Source organism: Erithacus rubecula (assembly GCF_903797595.1).
Source record: "Erithacus rubecula genome assembly, chromosome: 4".
In the NCBI taxonomy this organism is placed as follows: Eukaryota; Metazoa; Chordata; class Aves; order Passeriformes; family Muscicapidae; genus Erithacus; species Erithacus rubecula.
This window is the reverse complement of record NC_136686.1, coordinates 32,584,753-32,607,717: the sequence shown is the minus strand read 5'-3', so window position 1 is coordinate 32,607,717 and position 22,965 is coordinate 32,584,753. Positions and strand designations below refer to the sequence as shown.

Genomic DNA, 22,965 nt, shown 5'->3' with positions numbered 1-22,965 from the left:
CCCTCTAGAAAAGGAGATATAATCCCTTTGTATATCTGTCATGAGACTCTCCCTGACCTTGGGGGCATGGTTCCATGTAGGGAGCTGTTCTGCCTCTCATCATCCAAATGCTGTGATTAACCATCTGTGGTGGGAGCTCTGTCTGCCTTTGCCCTCTTCTGTGGCATCCCTGGGGCATGTTAGGAAATTAAGGGGCAGAGGACTTCACTACATGGTGGGAGGGGAGGGGAGGAGGGGGTGATTGTGATTGCACAAGTGTCCCCAGAAATATGCCCAAAATCTTTCTCTAACTACTTGTTGCTTGAACTCCATTGACTGAGTAGAGAGCCTGTCTTTTGCAGAATGCTGTGTTTACCTCCCTCCATTATCACAGTGGAGTTTGCATGTAGATCTCAAACTGTGGTCAAATTACATCCTGTCCTACCTTTGGTGTAAGGAATGGCATTTTGAATATTTTGGCATTTTGAGACACTCTTGTGGTGCTCTTAAACAGCTTTTAAAAGTGGTACTTTTCAGAACAAGACACAGCATTCTGTCAGTGCCCTTGGTTGTAATATTGTTTTACTGTTCCTGCCTGAAACTTCCTGTTTCCTATACCAAGTACTGCAGTAGCCTGTCCATTCAACCACAGCACCTTGCTATCAGTTCATTCAGCTGCTTTCTTCATTGCCTCCAAGCTTGATTGGCTGGGCTTTTTTTTTTCTGTCTCCTCTTCTGAAAAGAGAAAACCCCTTCCTATTAGTAGGAACAGTAAACTTTGTTCACAGATGTATGTTGCTTCCATTTTTTCACACTGGAATACATATTATTTGCATTTCCAAAGCAGTTCATGCTGTTCTATCCCTGACTTGTCATCTTTGTTTCTTTTCTGTTCTCCCAAAAATACGCCTCAACTGCAAAATCCAACAGTGACTTTTTTTAGTTTTCTGTCAGGTTGTGATAAATAAATAAAGAACAGAGTGGCAAGAATTGTGCATTACAGAAGTACATCTGCTCACAAATGAATCCCCATTTAGTGTTTCATGTGAAGTTTATTACTTAGACAGTTTTTTCTCCAGCTAATGTATGTCATGATGATTACACATCATTCCAGCCATATCAACCTAATTACTTGTGTGTGAACCAGACTTGTAATCTCATAAGAGATTATAGCACATTAGTTTGATGATGTCTATTTTTCCTTAAACTTGTACTGGATATGGTTAATTTTGTTATCCAGTTTTAATCTATAATCTATCCAAGATGCATATTGACAATTTTATTACTGTACTGTCACTAGCATCAGTCCTGTCATTGAGATCACTGTGTACTGGCACAACATCAGAATCCCTTTGACCCTTGGATTCTTTCCCAGTTTTCTGAGTCTAATCAAAAATTATCACTACTGGTCCAGATCTTTTCTGGCCGTCTCTTTTAAGACTCTTGCATAAAAATTGTCCAGGCTTGCTTATCTTAGAAAAATCCCTATTTAGACACAGCCTGAAATACTTGATCACAGCTGGAGCTGAAATTAGCTCATTATGATCAATGGTGCACATACATCATCTGACCTTCCCCAGAGGACTTTTTCTTTAATTGATGTTTTCTGCCTTTTTTACACTGTTAGTGACAATTTTGTTTTCTTGTTCCAAAACTTCTACCACTTTATGTGCTCTTTCAGTTCTCTTACAAATTTTCTACAAGTCTGTCTCCTAATTTATATTCATGGGTATCCCTTCCCCTCTCCTGCTATTAAGTGGCTGCTTTTGTTCTTGCTCATGTCTTTTTAGCCTGTTCACTTTTCTTGTCTCTCCTGAAGCTTCTTGGATACCTGATAAATATTGCTGAATATCACTTGACTGTACTCCACAGCTCATGAACTGAAGTCTGACTATTTTGACACTTGGAGCTATTTACAAGACATGTAGACATGACTAGTGCTAAAGGGCAGGGTTTAGGGGTGGACTTGGCAGAGTTGAGTTAGACTCAATGATCTTAAAGGCATTTTCCAATCTAAATGTTTTTATGATTCTATAGCTGTTTCTGTGTGATTTCAAATTAGTGAATACAGCCTCTCAAAACCATCAGATATATCTGGTATTGTTGATGACCTTACATGAGTTGGACATAACACATGAAATCAAGTTCTAATTTAAAAAAAAACCAAACTTGATAAACAGTCTTTCAATCTTCCATTTTAAAATGCAATCTTCTGTAATTTGTAAGGTTGGGTACTTCTAAGGAGATTTAGGTACTCCAATGTATTGCTCAAATTTAATTATTGGAGGTGAATTGGGAAAGTGCTTTTATCAAGAGAGCCTGTATTCTGGTGTGATCTGAACATACCTAATCACATTTATAGGATTACAGATAATCAGGGGTGAAAGGGCCTTGTGGAGTCTCCACTCCAATCTTGCTGTTCAAAGGAGGGTCAACGGCAGATGCAAGGTGGAGTGTTCCAGTCAAATCTTGACACCCACCCCAGATGGAGATGGCACCATCTCTCACCATCCCAGCCCTGCTGCTGATGTATCTCTGGAACTGGTGCAGCTTGGGATGTCACTGCCCTTCCCTGTGTGGAGCTGTCCCCCAGGACTGGCAGCTCCTTTTCAGCACCACCACTGCCCAACAGCCCAGCCCAAATGCAGGACCTTGCATTCATCTGTTGAATTTCATAAGCCCCCTGTCAGCCTGTTTCTCTAGCCAGGAGGAATTCTCTATATGGCAGAAAATTAACCTGTAAGTATTTTGTCACTGATTCTGTACTAGAAAATGCCATTTTTGACAGAGTGTGTTACTCCCCCTCTCTTTCTGTCCACTTGAGCCTTCCTACTAGGTTAAAATCCTTGATTTTAATATTTCTTTCGTGCAGATTTTCCCACCAGGCCTTCCTAATGCCATTTAGGCATTATGCTCATAAAATGAACAATTCTTATTCTCTTTATTACTCAGCCCCCTGGCACAGGTGTAGAGGTGACACTATTTTTCTCCTCTTTACACCTTTTAGTGCCTTGATTAGTTTTGTTCTTGACATGGAGGTTCTGTAAGCATTAAGTCTTTTCCTAGTTTTATCACTTTTCCCTTTGGTCTTTTATTTAATTTTCTGACTGGTCTTTCAGTTCTCTAAAACCTAATTTTTCTTCTAATGAAATCCTGGTTAATATTTCTGCACAAGATTAGCCCAGTTTTCTGCCAGTCTCTTGCTCTTGCACTTTGTTACCAGATTCCTCCATCACCTTTTTGCCTGTTGGCCAGAATGTGCTGCTGAGGAGAGCAGCTGAATATTTCTTGTCCAAATTCTTCAGAAAGGGACACAAATCCAAGTCTATAAAATGTGGTATATCTATTGTCATAAGAAAAACAATTATTTTCAAAACACATCATCATGGGTAAATGCTGTCTTTGAAATCTGAAAGCCTTCCTAAATTTGCTTTTTAGTTTCACCTGTAGTTTGGCAGCACAGCTCTCCTGGTATCTCCATTTCTTTTCCAAAGCATCCTTTCCTTTTTGAGTAGTTATGCAGCATTTGGAGAGGGTTTTTAGAGCTGAAGATCTCTTTTCAGGCAAGCCTGACAGGCCCTTAAGCTGAGCAGAGCATTTCTTCTCACTCCCTGTTTCTTCCTGGTAGTTATCTGCTGTCCTTGAGTTCTGTTCCCTATAATTCCCTAGATATGTCATCCTTACCAAAAACTTGGAGTGATGATGCTTCCCAAATTCATCCATCCAAGCTCTTTTCAAACATGTGCAGCATCACTGTGAACACCAAATTTCTCCTTACATGGGAAACACTTATGGCCCTAAGCTCAACCCTCTCAGTTTCAGCTTAGGAAAGGGAACTGGCAGAAGGATGTGAGGTACCAACCCCCCATCCTCACATCCCCACCTGTTTCCAGGAAACAAATCCATCACTGTGTGGTGCCCTTCCACACTGGGAAGATGCCTCTTAGCCTGAAACCCACCAATTGGCCTTAATCTCACAAGATGGGGAAGTGTTGCCAATCTTCCGCCTTTTCTTTGCTTTTAATTAACTGCAGTCCTTCAGGGACCTGGCCAGAATTTGCATAGTTATGACTTTAAAATCTCAGATCATTAAATACTTATTAGCAGCAGGGTAAACAGCAGAATGCTCAGAAAATCCTAGTTAGCTAATGTTCGATGCCAAATAGGAGTCTCTATAAAAATCATGGCAAGTTAAAGAAAATTGTAATAAATATAGCAATTAGGTGTTTCGAGTAGTGATCAGGAAAAGATGGAAACCAGCAAGTAGCAGGCTAAATAGCATCTTAACCAAAGGTAGAAATAGCAGCAGCACAGCCCTCCCCTCAAACATGCACTCGTTTTTTCCTCCTTAATGATACTAATTATTTCATTTGCTTTCTCCCAGTAAAACTATCCCTAGATGTGCAACATATTGAAATGAAAGCAGTCATCAAAACGAAATGAATCACACCAGAGAAGAATCAAAACAAGGAGGCAGCTCTACCCTGCCTGCGTAACGTGTAGCTCTCAATTATTGCCTCTGATTTTTGCCTTCCTGAAAGCTAATTCCCTACCATGTGCATGTTAGGTTTCTCTAAAAAAAATCAACACACAAACCTCCAGAAAGGTAAAACCAGCAAGCTACAGGACCAAAATGCAGACATTCTTTTTTTATTTTCCTTTTTTCCCCCTTAACAGTGAAATACAGAGCTCAGAGCCTGTGTTCTGACTCTTGGTTTTTAAAATTGTGGCCCCATCACTCGCATTCAGTCATCTGAGCTTGGTGAGTCCTTCTGGCTTTCTTATCACAGTGTGAAAACCTGCTTATGTCTTTTCGTATCATGTCTCTGAAACTATTAAGAAACTCTGACATTTTCTCTTAGTACACAGTTTGGTGAGAAATCTGAGTGTTCCAGGGTATGAAATAATCACATTCCAGGCAGCAAGGGACCAGTCTCACAGGCACTGGAAGCTTTCAGAGGCTTTTGCTTGCACAGCAATATAAAAAAAAAAAAAAAAAATTGTACTGGAAGGGGGAGAGTTGCAGCTTATTTTTTTAAGAATACAAAGCTTCACAGCTCAGGAGCTGACTGTATAATTAGCAATTGATCTATCGCTCCCTGAGGAAATGTCTTTTTACTAACAGAATTATAGACTCTTTATTATTTTTATATTTTATAAATGGGGAAAAAAAGTATAATTTCTGCATTTCTTGTTTTACTAGCAAGGCTTTTTTTTTTTTTTTTGTTTCTATCTTTTAGTTTTTCTGTCAGCAGAGAGTTGTCTTTTTGCAGCATAATGAGCTCTAAATTTAAAAGAGATAAGCAGCACTACTTAGCTTAGTACACTGTGGTTTGCAGAGCAATTTGGAGGCCTACTGTGTTATTCCTTTTCTTCTGTGGTAGATGTTGAAAGGATTTTGGATCATCTGTTTAGGGTGAATGTTGAAGCCTGGCCCCAGAGGCACCAAACTGAGCAAAATGGTACAAATGCAGAGTTTGCTCTCCAGGTATCTATATAGGTATATTGATCTCTCCCATCTGATAGGAGGGTCTCTCTGAGCTGATAGGAGGGTCAGTGCTGGGATCTGCCTGGCAGCCTGTGCCTCCTGCACCACGATGAGCAAATTTAATAGAGCAAACTTAATTTTTAACTTTAACTTTGCCTTAGCAAGGCATGACAGGTGGTATCTTGATTGTCACAATGCTCTAGACCTTTATCTGTGTGCTCTTTTTCCTGCCTATCTGTGCACTCTTCCTCCTGCCTCATTGCTGTTACTACAGAGCTGGTGATCCCCACTATCCAGGCAGTTGTGGACCCCCCAGCAAGTGGGTTTTACTGCCTGCCTTCCCTTTCCAGCACAGATTCAGCTGATGGAGTCTCTGGGGTAGCCCTGTTCTCCATGTCCCCTGCCCATTGCTGCACCTCTGGCCACAGAGGACCAGGGCTATGTGCATCTAGTGATGTACATGCCTTTTTTTTTTTTTAACTTTCCTTCCCCTAGGATGGCTCTATATGCAAGAGGGGAGATATGGGACCACTGGAGTACATTATCCAGTGCAAAAAACAGCTTTTCTCCTTCTGTGTATTGTAGCCACAGCCTTTGAAGCCAGAACAGAGGCAGTGAGACCTTCTTATCCGTGTGTGTACGACTAAAGCAGAAGAATTTAGGGGTAAATCAGTCTCCCACCACCCCACAAGCATCAGGTGGAAGATTTGAGCTGTGGGATGACTCATATACCAAGCACTAGACATTTTAGTAAATGGAGAGATGTCAACTCCAAATTTTTGATACCTGAAAATTTCAGTCGGGGAAAACGGATGGTCTTACGTTTTTCCTATGGGCTCCTATGTTCTAGATCCTCAAAGTGGTAAAAATTCCAGTTTGTAAAATTTGATTGTCAAGTCAAGGAGCCAAGGGCAGAAAGGCATATTTCTGTAGATAGAAGATATTGATTAAATCCCATCTAGCTTTGGTATAGGTAGATATCAGTCTTTGAGCCCTGACATAACTGGGAAGCTGAAGGAATCCAGAGCAGAGACCAATCTGACTTGGTCATATCAGGTGCTCATAAATGTAGGGATTGAATGGAAGTCCACAGGCAGAAAAAGCTTCACTTCCCACAGAGGCTCATAGCCTCTGAAATTACAGCTAGAAAGTCACAGCCACAAAGTATTTGGCCTCAGTGCCAAATCTAAATTTATTTGACAAAAAAATATGAATTGATTAGGCTGTAGTTAATTAGATTTCAATTGAAAACTTCTATCAGAGAAGGGGAATTAGGCAGCTTTTGAATTTGACAAAAACATATTGGCTTTTTGTCATAAGAAAAATACTGCCTTGGTATTTTTCATGAATGATTTCAGAATAGGTTTTAAATACCATTTCTTGGCTGCTAATTTTCAGCAAACAGAAGTTCAGAAGCCAAGATTAGGAAAGTTAATAAGTATTTAATAAAGGTATAAGGAGATGTAAATATGAAGAGGTAAATGGTAATGTTTGAACTGTTTTAATAATGGATTTCATTGACTATAACTGCAAGGTAGCAGCTAGCCAGGCATTGCACAAGTATATTGAGTCACACGTGCAGCAGATAAAGTCTGAATTTTGTGGACTCCTTGCATGGCTGTTGTATTGTCAGTGTGTCTATTTTAGATGGTTTAGCTTTACTCCTCCTGCTGCTGGTCATCCTGCTCTCCTGTGCCTGGCACAGGGCCACGCTGGCCCTGCATTTCTGCTGTAGGACAGCGAGTGCTGCTCTGCCGAGTGCCAGGGCACAGCCCAGCCCACTCTCGAGCTCACAGGTGCAGAGGACTAAACAATTGCCAAGCTGTAGCTGATGGAGCTATTCTGGTGCTGCTGAGCCTCAGGAGCACTGCAGGTTTCCAGGCCCCTTGTCCCTGTCTGCTCCAGTGGTGTGACACGGGACAGAGGTACACGAGACCAGGCACATTCTGCACAGGGTCAGTGTGCTAACAAATTGCTCACTTGCTCCCTGCAGTAGCTTGGTCTCACCTCTGTTTAACTCCAGGTCCTTTGTGTGCTCAGCTGAGCAGATTTACCTAAATGGAAAAATACAGAGGAAAGACAAGGGGCAAATGGAAAAAGTAGGAATTAAGAAGAAATATTAAAATGAGAGGTGGGAATGCTGCAGGAAGGCATGTGTCAGAGAGATATAAAGAGGCAGGGAGCAGGTGGGATGCCTTGAGAGTGGGGAGGGAGGCAGAGCTCAAGTGGAGAGGTGTTCCCTGCCAGGCATCCCCCTGCTTCTGCAGGATGAGCCCCATGCATGCAACCAGTGCCCCTGTGCCATTTCCCACTCTGACAGTGTTCCCAACCTGCATCAGTCTTCAGCTGTGTGCTGTGAGAATGCTGCCTGTGCCAATCCCCTCTCCTTCCAGAGGAGTTTCACGTGGAAGGTTTCAAAAAAGAAAACTTCTAGCAAGGGAAGAAAAATTTCTGCAAATATTGAATTAACTTGACAGCTCAGTGCTCAAATTCCATCACAGATGAGAAGTTTGTCTGATTTAGCATAGTTTAAGCTTCTGAACCTGTCCTTCCACTCACCCACTCACATAAGAGGCCACAAAATACTTTAGTGATGGCAGAAATGAGCTGCTGTTTCCCTCAGAAGAGATGCATTTCACCCTGTTCCCTCATGATAGACAGAAAGGACTCACAACCAGTTGGTTTTTTCCCTTTCCCACATCCTAGACTTTGAGTGTCCCTAGAACTTAAAGAATTTATGGCATTTAGTAAGAAGACATGCTTTAAGCAGTCAAGAAAGAGGAGAACAAGATGAAAGTAGTCATGTTGTGGGGACTGCCCTTGCTCATGGCTCAGAGCTGCTTCAAAGCAAGGACAAGGAGCCTGGGAGTCTCCTGGAGTTCAGTAGATGGCAACCTTATTTTGTACTAGCTGTAACATTACCTTGGTTTACAAACACCCAGCAAGCACAGGCTTCTGCAGGGTGCTGGTGTGATAAGGATCCAAAACCCACCTGCCTGAGAGTCCAGACAAGCACAGCACACCTGGCCCACCATCACAAATTCTCCAGACAGAAAATGTGAACCTCCTGACATAAACCTGCTGCCAGCTTCTGACTGATCACTTTTTATGGTGAGTCCTTCTGACTGCCCTCCTTTTGACATCTAATGCCATATGTCACCTCCATGTATGGCATTAGGAGATGGGGTACAGCCCAAACCTAGAGCAGGTGAAGTGTCCACAGCTTCCAGGCTGTGGGGAGCAGGGCTGGCTGGAGAATGGTAATAACAACAAAACTGGGATAGCAACCCCTGAAATGCTGCAGATGCCCAGCAGAGTCACTCAGAGCTCCTATTTCATTAGAGAATGGAGGCAACATTTGGATTTACCAGTTTTACCTACACAGAAGCTGGGTGGGGTTTTGGTAATCAGTGGAGTTTCACTGCACCTTGGCCAGCTGCATTGTGTGTGCATGCTGCCATTGCACAAAGAGAAGAGTCAACATAGCTGATGCTGAAGTGATCACAGAAATGAAAAGGTGAAAATGAGAGGCCCTAACACAAAATTACACTGGGATTGCATTGAAGTTGTTTGGATACAATCTGTGTGCCTGCAGCAGTCAAATCTCATCTGCAGGGATTTAAGCATCCTGGATTTCTCTGTTATTACAGCCAAGACCAGGAGGCCTCAGGAAGAACAGGGGTAGGCAGAAGGGGTCTGTTACTCGAGCTGAAGCCCTGGAGCCTCCTAGGGCTGGGTTATTTTTTGTCACAAGTTGCTCTCTAAAAGATTTAGCAGATGCCCTTTCCTAACCCATGCTTGGGAAGGGCCTGCTGTTTTTCCTGGCAGTGTGATTGTCTGTTCAGCTTTTTTGTCTGGCTACACTGGAACGTGATGGCAGTAAATCTGTGATTCTGTGGCCACTGAGGGCAGCAGGGGGCTGCCTTGCTGCTGTCTGAACCACAGAGTTGAGTTAAGGCAGCATTTGTCTTGTGCTGAAAGGGCCCATGGTCACTACTTGGATAATGGATAATTTTCTAGTGACACAGGGACTGTACTACATAGGTGGCAAACTCATTCCAGCCAGGAGAAGGCAGTGATGTGCCCCTGGTTAAGGTTACTGACATGCTGCAGCCACAGCAGGACAAAACCCAAATGGTTAGAAAACATTTTAAAATTAATTTTGCATGGTTAAGGCTAGGAAAAGATGTTCTGTGCACCCATTGGTTTCATGTCACCCCTAGCCCTGTGCTTTTCCCCTGTGCTCAGTTTCTCTGAGGGTCATAGTATTATTTAGGATTTCTCATTTGGCTCATTGCAGTTCAGAAAAAAATAATTTTTGAAATTAGATGTATTTTGGGCCAACAGCTTACTAGGCTTTTGACTCTGTTTTGGATTGCTCTGCTACTGCTCAATTTTTTTTTTTTTTTCCATCAGAGGCAAGACAGTTCTCTTAGGTAATGAGTGTTTTTAGGAGAGAAAAGGAAGTTCAGTGGGACTTCACCAAGCTTGAAGTCTTTATTTTCTGTGCATATCCACACCCCCACAACAGACTGCAGGGTAGGGGCTCCTTCAGCCTGGAAGCTGCTTCTGTGTGTGAGCTCTCTGTGAAGAGCTCTTAGCTCATATCCTGGGAGCAACACCACTCTGCCTGTGATGTGCTTTGCCTGTAACTGCAATTCCAAAATTTCAGCAGGTCTGTCTGATTCTGGAGCAAAAACATGCTGATGAGACAATCTTGCTTTTTTGGAGCAAGGCTGGTCAGTGCTTACTCAAGGCTCCTTCACTGTGTGCCTTTGCACATACAGGGATGTTCTGTAGTCATGTCCACGTGTTTATATCTCTGTGTGTTCCTCCTCCTTTCATACCTGCTTCCCAATTTCATCTGACTAGATCCTAGGCCTCTGTCTATCACTAATTCTTTCTGTTGGCTGGCTGAACATTTCTGCTTGGTTTGGGGTCGGGGATTTTTTTGGGGGTAGGAGTATTTTGATTATCTGCATGAAATCCCTCGTCTCTTCTTCTTGGTATATCTTGAGCTGACAGCTCCAGGGAGGTAAATGAATGCCACTGCATTTCAGAGAAAGAATTATTTCATGCAATTACCCTAAAAGTGCATGAGAGAACAGACTGAAAGGCATGAGGGAAAGAAAGAGAGCATGAGAGAGGATAATCACAACACTTCGACAGGTTTACCACATCATGTTTGAAAATCTATCACTCTGATAAGTCCCCTTTGTGAAAGGTGTAGACAGATAACCAGACATTAGCTCTTCAAGGTCCTCTTGAATGGAGGGTAATCAATAGAAGGATCAGTCCACTGCTCCATTTCACTTAATGCCTCTCCCTGATTATTTTTTACAGACTGGCTGCACCCCGTTTCCCTCTCAATGTCTCACTTTAGCTCTGTCATTTAATTCACAGTGATTCCTGGTCAGGGGGATTTGGGTAAGCTTTAGGTTGGCTTGTGGGTCTTTCTGTATAAATTATCACATTTTTATTCTGAGAAAGGGTGCAGTAACAAAAGGCTGTCCCCCAATACCTTCCTGTCTCTTGAGTCTTGTTCGAAAGGCCAAGGAAGAGGGAATTTTTGTAGTTTCATTATTCATGTCCAAGAAGAGATTTAGTAGAAGCAGTTCCTGTCCTGAGTCTGCTGCTATTTCACCTGCCAATTTTGTCACCCCCTTGATCCCATGTGCAGATCAGAGTTACTCAAAGGGAGCTGGTGACAACAGTTCATGTATTCCTGGAGGCCTTGTTCATGAAAACATGAAAGATACCTTGAGGTCCCCAGGTAGAAATTGCTGGCCAGGATAAATCATGATTATAATAGTTTCCCACCATGCTTTCAAAGAGACAGGACATTTGCCATACTGGGTGAGGAGAGAACACTGGGCTAAAGATTGCTGGGCCAGGTCACTTTTTGTCACCTACACCTGCTGCTCTTGCAGCAAAGCCAATGCATGACTCACACCTATTTGCACTTTGAGGTTATTTATAGCACAAGTTATTGGGTTAGGAAAGCTAAGGTCTAGCATATGTCCTAAAATTAGGCTTTTCTCCTTTTGGTTGGTGTCAAAAAGGAGTGATTCACAGTCATGGGGGAAGCCTTTTCACCTAGTCAAAGAAGTTAGTGCTTTAAGTAAGAGGGTTTATTTCTGTGTGAGATAAAGTAGGTTTAGCTAAAGCTGCCTCCTAAGACCATACCCTGCAGGGGGAAATGAGGGGAACACAAGAAGCACCCCACTGTGCTGCAGGTAACTCCCAGCAAGTGGCCACACAGCTGCTGTCCTGCTGGCCTCGTGTGCAGTGGCCACCCCACGAGTGCCAGGATGAAGCTCAGGCTTCATCCCCATAACTTCCAGAAACTCTTCAATGAAGAAATGATAAACCTGTGGCTCAAGCCAAAATTCTGGATTCTTTAAAACTTTCTTTTTCTCTCTTTTCTCTCTCTCTCTCTCCCCCCCTTTCCCCTTCTGCAGGATGGTGGAGTACTCCCTGGATCTCCAAAACATTAACTTGTCTGCAATCCGTACAGTCCGTGTCCTGAGGCCCCTGAAAGCCATCAACCGTGTGCCCAGTAAGTCGTGCCTCCCTCCCCACCTCCCAGCTCAGCTTGGGGGAGATCATCATCAACAAGGCTGCCTGTGGTGGTGCTCAGGGACAGCATGAATAGAGGCTTCTGTAGGGTGTGTCGGGCTCTTCCCCATCACAGGGCCGAGAGCTGTTGTTGGATGGGCAGGAAAACAAGTCTCCTGGAATATCTGCCCTGGTCATCCTTTGTGCATGGCCATGCCTATGGAACTTCAGGAACTGAAGGTGAACAACATGCAGTAAATGAAAGTGTTTTTTCTTTCTCTTACTGAAAGATATCACGGGTTTAATGATGTCTGTAGCTCAGAAAGGCCTGTGTGAGAGGTCTGGAGAAGGATGAGCTTTGGAAGCAGAGAGAATTAGTTTGCTCAGGCTTTCACAGGACTTTCCAGATCCCCTCCTCTGAAAAATTTTCATGCCATTACATATTAGAGGCATGTAGCACCGACTCATTTTTCTTTCCTCCTCACCTTGTGCTTTATATTCTCTCTTTTGTGCTAGCTCTCCCCTCTGTGAGCTGCTGTGTGTATATGAGCCAGACCTGGGGCTGCCAGGGCTGTGCCTGAGCCTGGGTATGTCAGCCCTGGGAGACTTCAGGCATTTCCTCTGCAAGTTTTTCAGTCTTACAGAATAGCAGCAAGTCTCATTGCTGCTCTCCATGATCTCCCTGATCAGGCTGTCTGCAGTGGCTAAGACCTTGCCAGAGGTCTCCTAATCCTTCTCTCAAATGCTCCTTTTCTAGACCTGAGAAAGTTTGCACAGTTGACCTCCTAGTCTGTGTCATATGTTTTCCCTTGTGCCAAAGTAATTTTCATTATGTCACCTATTTCTTGAACGTGCTGTGGAGGTGGATTTCAGAGATTCTGGCCTTATGCAAAGCTCTTCTATAACAGGATCTTGTCCCTCTTCTTGGATGTACTTTTATCTTTGAGCAACAGCCCTTAACAGAATGTGCTGAAAGGTGTGAAAGAGAAACTGAGGCACAGTCCTGTGTGCCTGGCATGGCAGGAGGGGACCAGGCAAAAGAGCCACTGGTTGGGGCACTGTGAGAACAGCCAGGAATGTAACATGGGATGATAAAGATGAGGTTCAAGAGAAGCTTTTGGCTATTCACTGTCAGCAAAACAACTCCCCCCACTCTGTCTCCATCTCTCTGGTTCTTCTCCAGAGAGGAGAGGGCTGGGTGCCAGTCTTGATCCTGGGGTTGATGCCTTGAGAGGCTCCCTATAACAGTGGCTAGATAAAAAGGGAATAAAGTAGGTATTGATTTAAAGGACACACCTTGGGCAGTACAAGAACCTGGCCATGGCTCTATCCAAGACAGACGTCTGGTCACGAGTTTTCACACTTTTATAAATTTTGGTCCATTTACATATTGAGGTTAATTGTCCAATTACAGCTTCAGGTTATGAAGAGTCATCCTCTGAGATTGCTTTGCTGCTGTTTACACTTTTTGGGCCTGAAGCTGCAATGGTGTCCCTGGTTCTCAGGCTGGAAAAGGATTGTTTTGTGTAACTAACCTGTGGAGAGAACTTGCTGACACTTTATATGAAGTTCAAAGTTACATACCAATGCAGCACAGAATATGGAAAATACAAAAACTAAAACTTAAGGCATCAGGGTAGGACCTTTCTGTGAGGGGATGTCCTGGAGGCTGTGCATGGCACCCCTTCCAGGAAGATATGGGCAGCTATGTGAGAGCAGCACCATCCTCATGTTGTGCAGCCTCCTTTCCTCCCTGCTTCATCAGGCATGCCATGGATTTGTGCTCAAACACTGTTTTGGGAGACTGATCCCTGTTATCAGGGTAGACTTAACCTCACAGGCAAATGGAAACATCTGGAATGGCATCCAATTAACTCTTACATGTGTGTGCCATTTTAATTGCTGGACAAAGGTGGTCAGGAGTGCTTGCCTGGCAGAAACTTAAGGCTTTCTATTACTCCTGTTTATCTCCTGGAATAAGAGAGAGCTGCCCCAGGGAGGAACTGTGTGAGCCACATCAAAACTGACCCACCAGGGACCTGCTCCATCCATGCAGAGGCACTAGAGATGCTTTCCATCATCATTCCTGACCTTTGCAGAGCAGATGCCATTGAATTTCTCCCGGCTGTCCCTGCCCTGACACTGCCTGTTTGCTCTTTTCATCAATGTAGAGCTATACCTGTATGAAATTGATGCTGTTTTAATTTCCACTCTGTGGTTAAACCTTTATGTATTTTTCTTGCTACATAAATCTTTGGTTATATGCAGTGAATGTTTTGGAAGAAAGACATTCTGCCATTAATAAAAAAAAAAAAAAATAAAAAGGGTAGAAACTGGATTCCCTGGGAGAATTGGCTTGAGGGCTGAAAACTAGCAAAGAGGCTGTAAACAAAGGCTTGTGATAAATGGGAATGAGCTGCATTAGAAGGTGCCTAGTGGGCTACAACAAACATAATTAATGGGACCTTTGGCCACAAATCTTTTTTTAATGTCTTTTTAAAGTTCTTCATTACTAATCTGAAGCAAGAGGAAAGTCTATTAGTGAGATGTACTGATGTTACCAAGCTGGAGGTGTTGTAGGTGCTGCCAAAGAAAGTGGGAAATAGGAGAACAGGAGGTAGAGGGAATTTGAGGTCATGGCTGTGAGTGTGAGATGACTGGGGAGAGGCAAGGAATGGGGAGTGGTTAATCCCAAACTTCAAAAGGCTGTGATGGGACAGGGGAGACCTGTGTTCACCTTGGACATTTCAAAGGCTTCCACATGGACACCCAGCTAGAGACTGATTTTCACAGGGGAGTGTGGCTGTGTGGACTGAATAATAACAGTTTATTGTCAGGAGAACAGAAAAAATAATCATGAACCTGACTGATTAGAGCATGAGTGGAGGAGTGCTCAAGTGGTCTATCAGGTCGGTTATTTAACACTCAAAGAACTCTACTAATCTGCCAGTGTTTGAAAAGTCCACACACTTAAGTGAGAAATCTCTGGAGAAGTTTGAGAGCAATTTTGTACTACGTGAAGGAAAAAAAAAAAGGTGATAGCAGAAAATTAGAAGAGAGGAAATCCAGAAGGAATTTCTAAGGAAACAGTAGCAACATGGCAGAGGAGAAAGTTAAATAAACTTGCTTTATATTCTTGTCAAGTGGGCAAGGCTGAAATTTAAATGCCCAAATTCCCAAATTGGATGTGTCTAAATTCTGCTTACGTGTGCTCATTTATAACATGCTGAAAGCCCTTCCTCACAGTGACACCCTTGAGGCTTTGAGATGACATCCCACAAGGAGCTGGCAAATTCTATTTGCCACTGCTGTACTCATTATCTATGGCATAAAGGATGCATGTAAGAGTGTAAAGTTTCTCTGAATCATGACAGAAGAAAGAAAGGGACAAGCAGTGTAATCAAAAGGTGGTAAATGTCCATTAAGAATGACATTTTGTAACCAGTTAATAGTTTAGGCTGTAAAACTCACTGCCACAGGAAATGGCACTGTGCAAGTAAAGGAAGCAAAATGGGATTTTCCAAGGTATGGCCCATCCCTGGAAGTTTTCAAGGTCAGTTTAAATGGGAACTGAACTGGTGGAAGGTATTCTTGTACATGGTAGGAAGGCTGGAAGTAGATATCTTCCATGTCCCTTCCAAGTCAAACCACTGTATGAGAACTCACATGGAGGCACTTCTATTTTTCAAACCTCCTTTGGGGCTAGAGCTGATCTTTAGCTCCCAGTAATCAATAATTGATTGCATTTCTTGCAGTTCTCAGCAGGATGTGCTACTGCCCATTTCAGGTTTCCTGTCTGAAGCAGTCTGGGATTCAGCCCTGCCTGATCACTCCTCTATTCTCATGTCATCTGTGCAGTGTGCTAAAGAAAATATGAAGCACCCTGATCTTGTAATATGTACCACACCTTCATTAACATTCCCTCTTATCTCTTGCATTCCTGACTAGAACCCCAGGAACTCTCCCATTTGGGGTCATGTTTGAAAATGCAGGAAATGAGAAGTCAGAGATTGGTCTGGTCCTATTGCCATGTGATTCAACTCCATGGCAATGAGTTGGTGTGACAAGCCCTGCAAGACACTGAAAAAGTGTAAAGAGTAAAAAAATACCCTCCAGGTCTCTGTCAGACGTAGTTGCTTTCTGTTCTAGGCATGTCTGTGTCCTGGTCTTGGGGTGAAATTCCACATCCATTTGTTGTTATCCTTTTGTGATTGTGTGGCAGGTTGCTGGGTGAAATACTGCTTTTTGTGCTGGCTCTTTTTTGTTGCTTCTTCTCAAGGCAAGATACAAGGTTTGGGGTGGGGGGGGGGAGGTGAAGACTGGTTTTGTTTTATTTTTGCCAGCTTCTGAGCAGTGAATCTGTTCTGATAATTTCTGCTAATTTGAATTTCTTGCTTCTATTTTATTAAGTTTTTTGATGCTGAAGAAGGAAATGTTTCTTCATTTTACTTTTTCTTGTTGCATTGCCTTATGCAGAGAAGAGCCCTTGCACTGTTTAATATCTTCCAGTTTCCATTTACACTTTAGTAGCTGATTCATCATTTGGAAGCAGATTTCTTCAGCTGAGTACACTGTATAGAAGTGAAGGAATCTATTGCAAAGCAACTTTACAGAGTAGAAAGTGTATATATGTGCTAATAGTCTGTCTGTAAGTACAGTAATATTTATGTGGAGTTGTAGGTATTAGAAAAATAACATTATATCCTTATTACTTGCTGCGCAGGAAATAAAATTGCAGATTTGTGGGAAGTTCTGCTTTTTCTAAATGTGTTATTTTCAGTCAGAACAAAAATAATCTTTCCCCATCCATTTTAGTACAGCTTTATGGTGCCTAATTTTAGATGGTTTGTTTCATTTAATGTTTTTTCCTATACTGGATGCTGACAAAAAAAGTCTAAAAATCAGAAATCCTTAATCATGCTATTCTAGTATAAGAATGCTTTCCTTGCTTCTCATCCTCCTTTTCTTTTTGCTAAATGTTTTAATAACTATTGCATTGTTCCTATTTCAATCAATTAGCTTTTTTTTTTCCCCTAGTACAATTGCTGTATATAAAAATCATGGTCTAGTTCCATTCTTCTTTATTAATGATTGTAATTATAGTAGCTCCATGGGTCCCAACAGACTGGAGTTTTCTCCTTTTCTTCTACAGATCTCAAAGATATAAACCATGGTTTGTTATTTTTAGTCTTTCTTATGCTTATGAGGTTAGTGGGACTCAGTGAGTGTCACCAGCAGACTCAGGAATACAAGTGATATCTCCTAACTCTTAGCTCTGCACTCATCTCACTAGACCAAAGCACCAATATATAAATAATCTGAACCATCTGAGTGCTGAAATGGGAAAAGCAGATGTGTAACCTGTAAATGCCTGCTTTAAATCTGCATTCCACACCAAGGCACCTGTGCTTGGCACTGTAACAGCACCTAAAACAGAGCAAGCTGGCTACGAACCCGCACTTGGCATGGGGGAAAAGTGATGACATTTACTTCTCTAAATGTGTTTTTGAAGAACTAATTTCACTGATGAGCGTGTGTGAAATGAGCTTCTGACTGAGATATATTAGGCTGTAAAACAGTCTCATTTACAGATAGATCAGACAAAAAACCCAAGCACATTTGACAGGCACAGTCCTGCCCTAGCAGTTGGAAATGCAAACGGATTATGAAATTCCTCTTCTAAGGGCCCCCTGTGGGGTCTTTGCTTCAGATGCCTCAGTGTTTTTGCAAAAGGACTTGCTTCTTCTCTTCCAACACTGATTCCCTTTCAAAAATGTACTCTTCCTAATGACTCTTCTGGAAGTACATTTTTTTCCCCCTCTCAGCTTTATTTGTGAAGCAATAGCTGAAACTCAGATAGTGTTGATTTTTTCAAATGTTTGAACTTTCCCAACTCGCAGTTCTTTGTACGAGGTGCTCTGTAAATACTTATTATCACACCTCAGTGACAAACAAACCACACTCTCAACCATGTGCAAATGTGTATGCACACAGGTTTATCCACACACAGCCTGAGCAGGTTAGTAAGGACACAGGAGTGGTGTTCTCTTGCAACACCCATACAGAAAAGTTAAGAGGTCACTAAGCCCTGTTCATTCCCTGATCAGGCTGTGTGACTGAAATGTATTTAAAGGTGAAGCTCTCACTTTCTGTAGGCTCTGTCCCAGACAGGTGGGCAGGCAAGGATGGAGAAAAGCCAAAATGGACTTGACCAGTTGGGTCAAATTCAGTCTATGTTCTCCCTTCCCAACCAAATGGAGCAAAGCGCTGAATCGAGCAATGTGATTTATGCCTGGAGCATGCCATTAAAGGATGCTTTTCCTTCAAGAGGGGGACAGATCAGAGATGGAACTGTACTCAGAGCTGAACTGTCCTGTATGTGCAGCTCTGTATCAATTCAGTCAAGCCCTAAATTAGATGGGCATGCTCAGAATAAAGGGAAACCATGTGAAGGAGAGCAGAGCAGAATGCAGATCAACAGAGATGAGAACAGAAAAGAAGGGGAGCTGGAAAGAGAAATGCACAGGAGGTGAGTGGTAGGGCTTGCCAGGACAGCACACAAAGGACTGATGCACCTCTGTGTGTAGGGTAATGCAGAGAAGTGGCAGGGAGGAAATGAAAACTGACACAAAGGCAAGGATAGTCTAAAGAAGATCTATTGACTCAGGCTGGATGGGTTTGCAAATCAGTGCTTCTCTGAAGCTTTTTAACAAACCAACTGGTCTGTAACCAGACCCATTTTGCAGTGCTGGAGGAAGCCTTCAGAGAAGCCTAGAATGGTCTGGGTTGGAAGGGACCTTAAAGCTCCTCTCGTTCCAACCCCACTGCTGTGGGCAGGGAACCTTCCACTAGAGCAGATCCACATTCAGCCTGGCCTTGAACACATCCAAGGATGAGGCATCCACAATTTTTCTGGATGTTCCAGTGCCTCACAACTCACAGTAAGCAATCTTTTCCTGTACTTAATTTAAGTCTTCAGTCATTGAAGATAGGCTCCAATTTTATTTACTTGTCTGATATCAGTGCTGTTTTTCATGTGGATTCCAAGCGTGCAGTGTATTGCCAGGTGTTTAACTGGGTAATCAAAGTAAATTTTGGAGAAAAACCCCAAAACATATGAAAATTATATTCCTTTGTTAATGTAGCAGCATGGCAAGGAGCTGGCAAACACTGAATGCAGGAGAGACCTGGAAATGCTTTGTTTTGTATGATGCATTGCTTAGTTTCTACTTTTATGCTCGCACATCATGTGAGAAAATAGTATTTGCTTCTCTGAACGAGTCCACTAAATTTCACCAAAATTAGCAAGTATTCAAAAGTCACAAACTGTTCACCTATAGGTTTCTCAGATGGCTTTAAAGCCATGAGATTTGAAAAAGGAAAAACAATCACAGATTATTTATTTTTCCTGTGGCTTTCAGACCTTTAGACCTGTGAGTCATATCTTTTTTTTACACCCATAGCAGTGGGGAGTAAAAACTTCTCTCTCTGTTCTTTTTGTTTGGCTGTAATCTCAGATTTTCAAGTCATAGCAAGATTTCACACCTGAAGGTTTCTGCCTTGCATCCCAAGATTGATGATAAAAATCACTAGAGTCTGTAACAGCACTTCAGAATTTGTGTTACTGAAAGTAAAGCAAGCCTGGAAAAAAACAACCCAAAACATCACAGAAACCAGTCGTAGAAAGACCTTTGATGGAATCTTTATTTCTCCCTTCTCCTGTAGGGGAACCAGCAGAGCAAGAATTTTAAAAAATGCTTAATACCTCACAGCTCCCATTGTGACAATTCTGCTGCCTGTTCAAACAAGCTCAGCCTCCAGTGTACACAGTGCTCACGAAAGCCCAGCCATGTATTTTGCTGCCTAAATGGGAGCTGAGCTGTTTTGCAAAATCTGTCCCATGGGCCCTATCAGGCAATGGATACCATGGAAATGTGAGCAATAATGACAGTGTATTATGGGGTGAATGATACTGTCATATTACACTAATGCAAATTAAACTTTGTGTGTGTGGGCAGGGCAATTTACAATCATAGCCTTAAATTTCTCTATCTTTGTGTATTTTGGGACCGATTCTCCTGCTCGCACTCATTTCACGTAATGTCATGTCACTGCCTGCAGTAGAAAGAAACATGATTCATGCTAGTGACAGCAAGAGGAAATTAGCCCTGTTAAATCTTACCCAGAAGTTGCATTAATATTGTTTTACATAATATTCTGCATTATTCTGTCCCACTTAGCACTAGAGATGTGTAAATAACTTAAGGACACTTATAGAATGGAGGCAAGTGGCTCGCAGCCACAGCACTGGAGTTGACCTTTGTCTCTGGTGTTGGGAGGCTCCTGCAAATCTGAAAGACAAGCTGGCACTGTCTGTTTTTAATAGACTCTTCACCAAAAGTGAATGCAGTCATCACTGCAGTGATAAATGGGGAAAAAATTGAGATGATCAATGAATGAACTACTGTAGCAGGTGGTAGTAGGTGTTGCTTATTAGATGTTCAGTATTACAAAAGAGAACAGAATGACAGAAATCCCCCAGAGAGACACCTCTCTAAGAAATAATCTGACACCTGTCATCATTTTTCAAGACAAGGTTGCTTAACAGTCCAAAGCTTGCTAGGGGATAATGGCATGACAGTGAAGGAGGAGGCTACTGACTGGGACCTTTGCCTGCATCCATTTCTGCCCATGTCACGGATTATGTGGCTACCAACCATGCTATGGTGGCACGCACTCAATGTGACTGCTTGTGGAGGAGGAGTTTTCTGTCATTATCTGTGAACCCTAGCTGGATTTACAGCATCCATCCTAAGGTGCAGCCTGCTGCAGAGCTTGGGTGCCTCCTTCTTTTAGGATGACAGAAAAGCTTGGACTGTGGCTGTTCTTTTTCCAGAAATGTCAGAATTTAGGTGTCAAGGTAAATGCTCTGGAATTTGCTCTCTTTCTTGAAGTCACTGCAGCTGTGGGATCAGGTCTGCAATTAGGAGGCTTCACTTCTGAGCTTGCTTCTTCACATCACCTGGCAGCACCACCTGAGCCCCTTTGGCAGCCTGCTGAGCACTGTGGCTCTGCAGTGCCTGTGTGTTTATTTGCTCCTCCTGTCCTCCAAGGAACAGCAGCTTATCCCTGGCTTCACTTGTACTGTCTCTTCGATGGTTGTTTCAGCTGAATGTCTGTTGGGAAGTGTTTCAAGTGATGCATTTTTTCTCCCTTCTTACTTTTCTTTTTCATGCTCATGATCTGACCTGGTCTGTCTTGCTCTCTGACTGAAAAGAGGTGAGGCCTGTGTTAGTATCTGGATCCCAAGGGAATTGTTTCTAGAGCTTTGGAGCAAGCTTAAAGAGAGGTTTTTTGGTTTTTTTGGGGGGGATTTTTTTTTTCCCCTCTTATATGAGTGTACTCTAAACCTACTCTGGAAAGCTCTGTTGTTCCAGCAAGGTGAAGCTCTGGACAACAAGTTTCTTTCTGGAGTGTTAGTCTCTCTTTTGGCTATCTCAGGCTTAAGCTGAGAAGCACCTTGAAGGTAAGGACTAGGAACACTTAATGTTTAAAGCTGAGGGAATTCTAAGGGAAGTCATATGCAGATGAGGTTTGGTACACCCATGCTATTGAGAAAATGAACAAGAGCTCTCTGTACTGGCTGAAGTTTTAGAAGTGCTGGAAATGCCATGTTTTGATATTTTCTGTGGTTACACTGGGGAGTGACAGATAATTTGAGGTTTGTTATCAACAGGCTGTGTAGGATGAGGTGTCTGAACCAGTCAGGGATGTTAAAAGGCTTTGCTTTTCAGTAAGGCAAGAGTGGGGATTTGGTGAGTAGCTGACCCATGCTCCTGAGCTGTGGATCATGCTGACCATCTGCAGGTGCTAAACCCCCAGCTCTAAATGTATCCTGTAAAAGCACCCAGAACCTGACAAAGAGATTGATGGGAAGGCTTTGCTTTTCTCTGAATGAGGCCAGTGTGTCTAGGGCAGTTTTTCCTTAGCAGGAGAACTGGCTTAAGGTCTCTCAGTACTGGTGGACTGTCTTTCCACAGAGTTAATTTAATTTGGGTCTGGCCATCCATCCAGACATGCTCTCTCTTGCCTTGGTGCAAAGCAGGCGGTGATGGTTTGCAATGTGAGGCTGGCTTTGCAGCTTGAGGACAAAGCATCTGGAGCTGCACAGGGCTCTTCCAGCTGAACTCCTTCAGCTTGCACATGTTGTCTGCAGAAGAGGCCTCATTAAGAGGAATGCATCAAAGAGAAAAGGTCTGTGTGGTGAGGGAAGCTGTGGTTATAGTGTCAGTCAGCTTGGCAGCGTGTTTGCTCTTGGACCCATAGCTGGTTGGTATCTCTTGGTAGTAGCTTGGCCCAAATTTGAGCTGATGTTTATGAAAGCAATGTGTGAAATGACAGCTAAGCCTCAGGTCAGTAGATCTGTGAGGACAGTCACAAGTTGGAGCACCAGCTTGCACTGTGCACACAAACTGAGATTATTTTAATTACAGGGGTTGGCTGCAAATTAAAAAAAAAAAAAGAAAAAAAAAGGTGCCTGTCTCTCTCTGTGTAATTTCTGCACAATCTATCTGCTGGAATGGTTCCTCAGTTCTGAAAATTTCCATACAGGAGCATGCACAGGAAAAGCTTGCCAACCTCATGCTAGCTGGATGGATTGCCATGTGTCCTGGGGCAGGGGAGGAAGGAAAGAAGGCACGCTTGGACAAGCAGCCTGGCTGAGGGACATAATGACACTTCAGGTTCTGCATTCTGCAAAATGTCCTGCCAGCAAGTCACAAGTGCTGATGGGAAGGAGATTTGTTTTTGTTCCAGTTAAAAAATGACAATTGGTAGCTTGGTCCATGATGCAAGTGAGATGGGTGCTGAGAATTATATTCTCTTCCATCTGCTTTACCCCCAGCAAGGGAATGATTGCCTCAAACCTCTGTCTGCTTTAG

General features: G+C 42.9%; 1 protein-coding gene across 1 annotated transcript in view; it reads left to right on the top strand.

Moving 5' to 3' along the window:
* The window catches only part of CACNA1I (calcium voltage-gated channel subunit alpha1 I), an 84,163-nt gene that overhangs the window by 4,666 nt on the left and 56,532 nt on the right, over positions 1-22,965 (top strand). Inside the window, exon 3 of the mRNA XM_079303515.1 lies at positions 11,929-12,026. Coding sequence (XP_079159641.1) covers positions 11,929-12,026 — 98 coding nt within the window. The remainder of the gene's footprint in view (positions 1-11,928; positions 12,027-22,965) is intronic.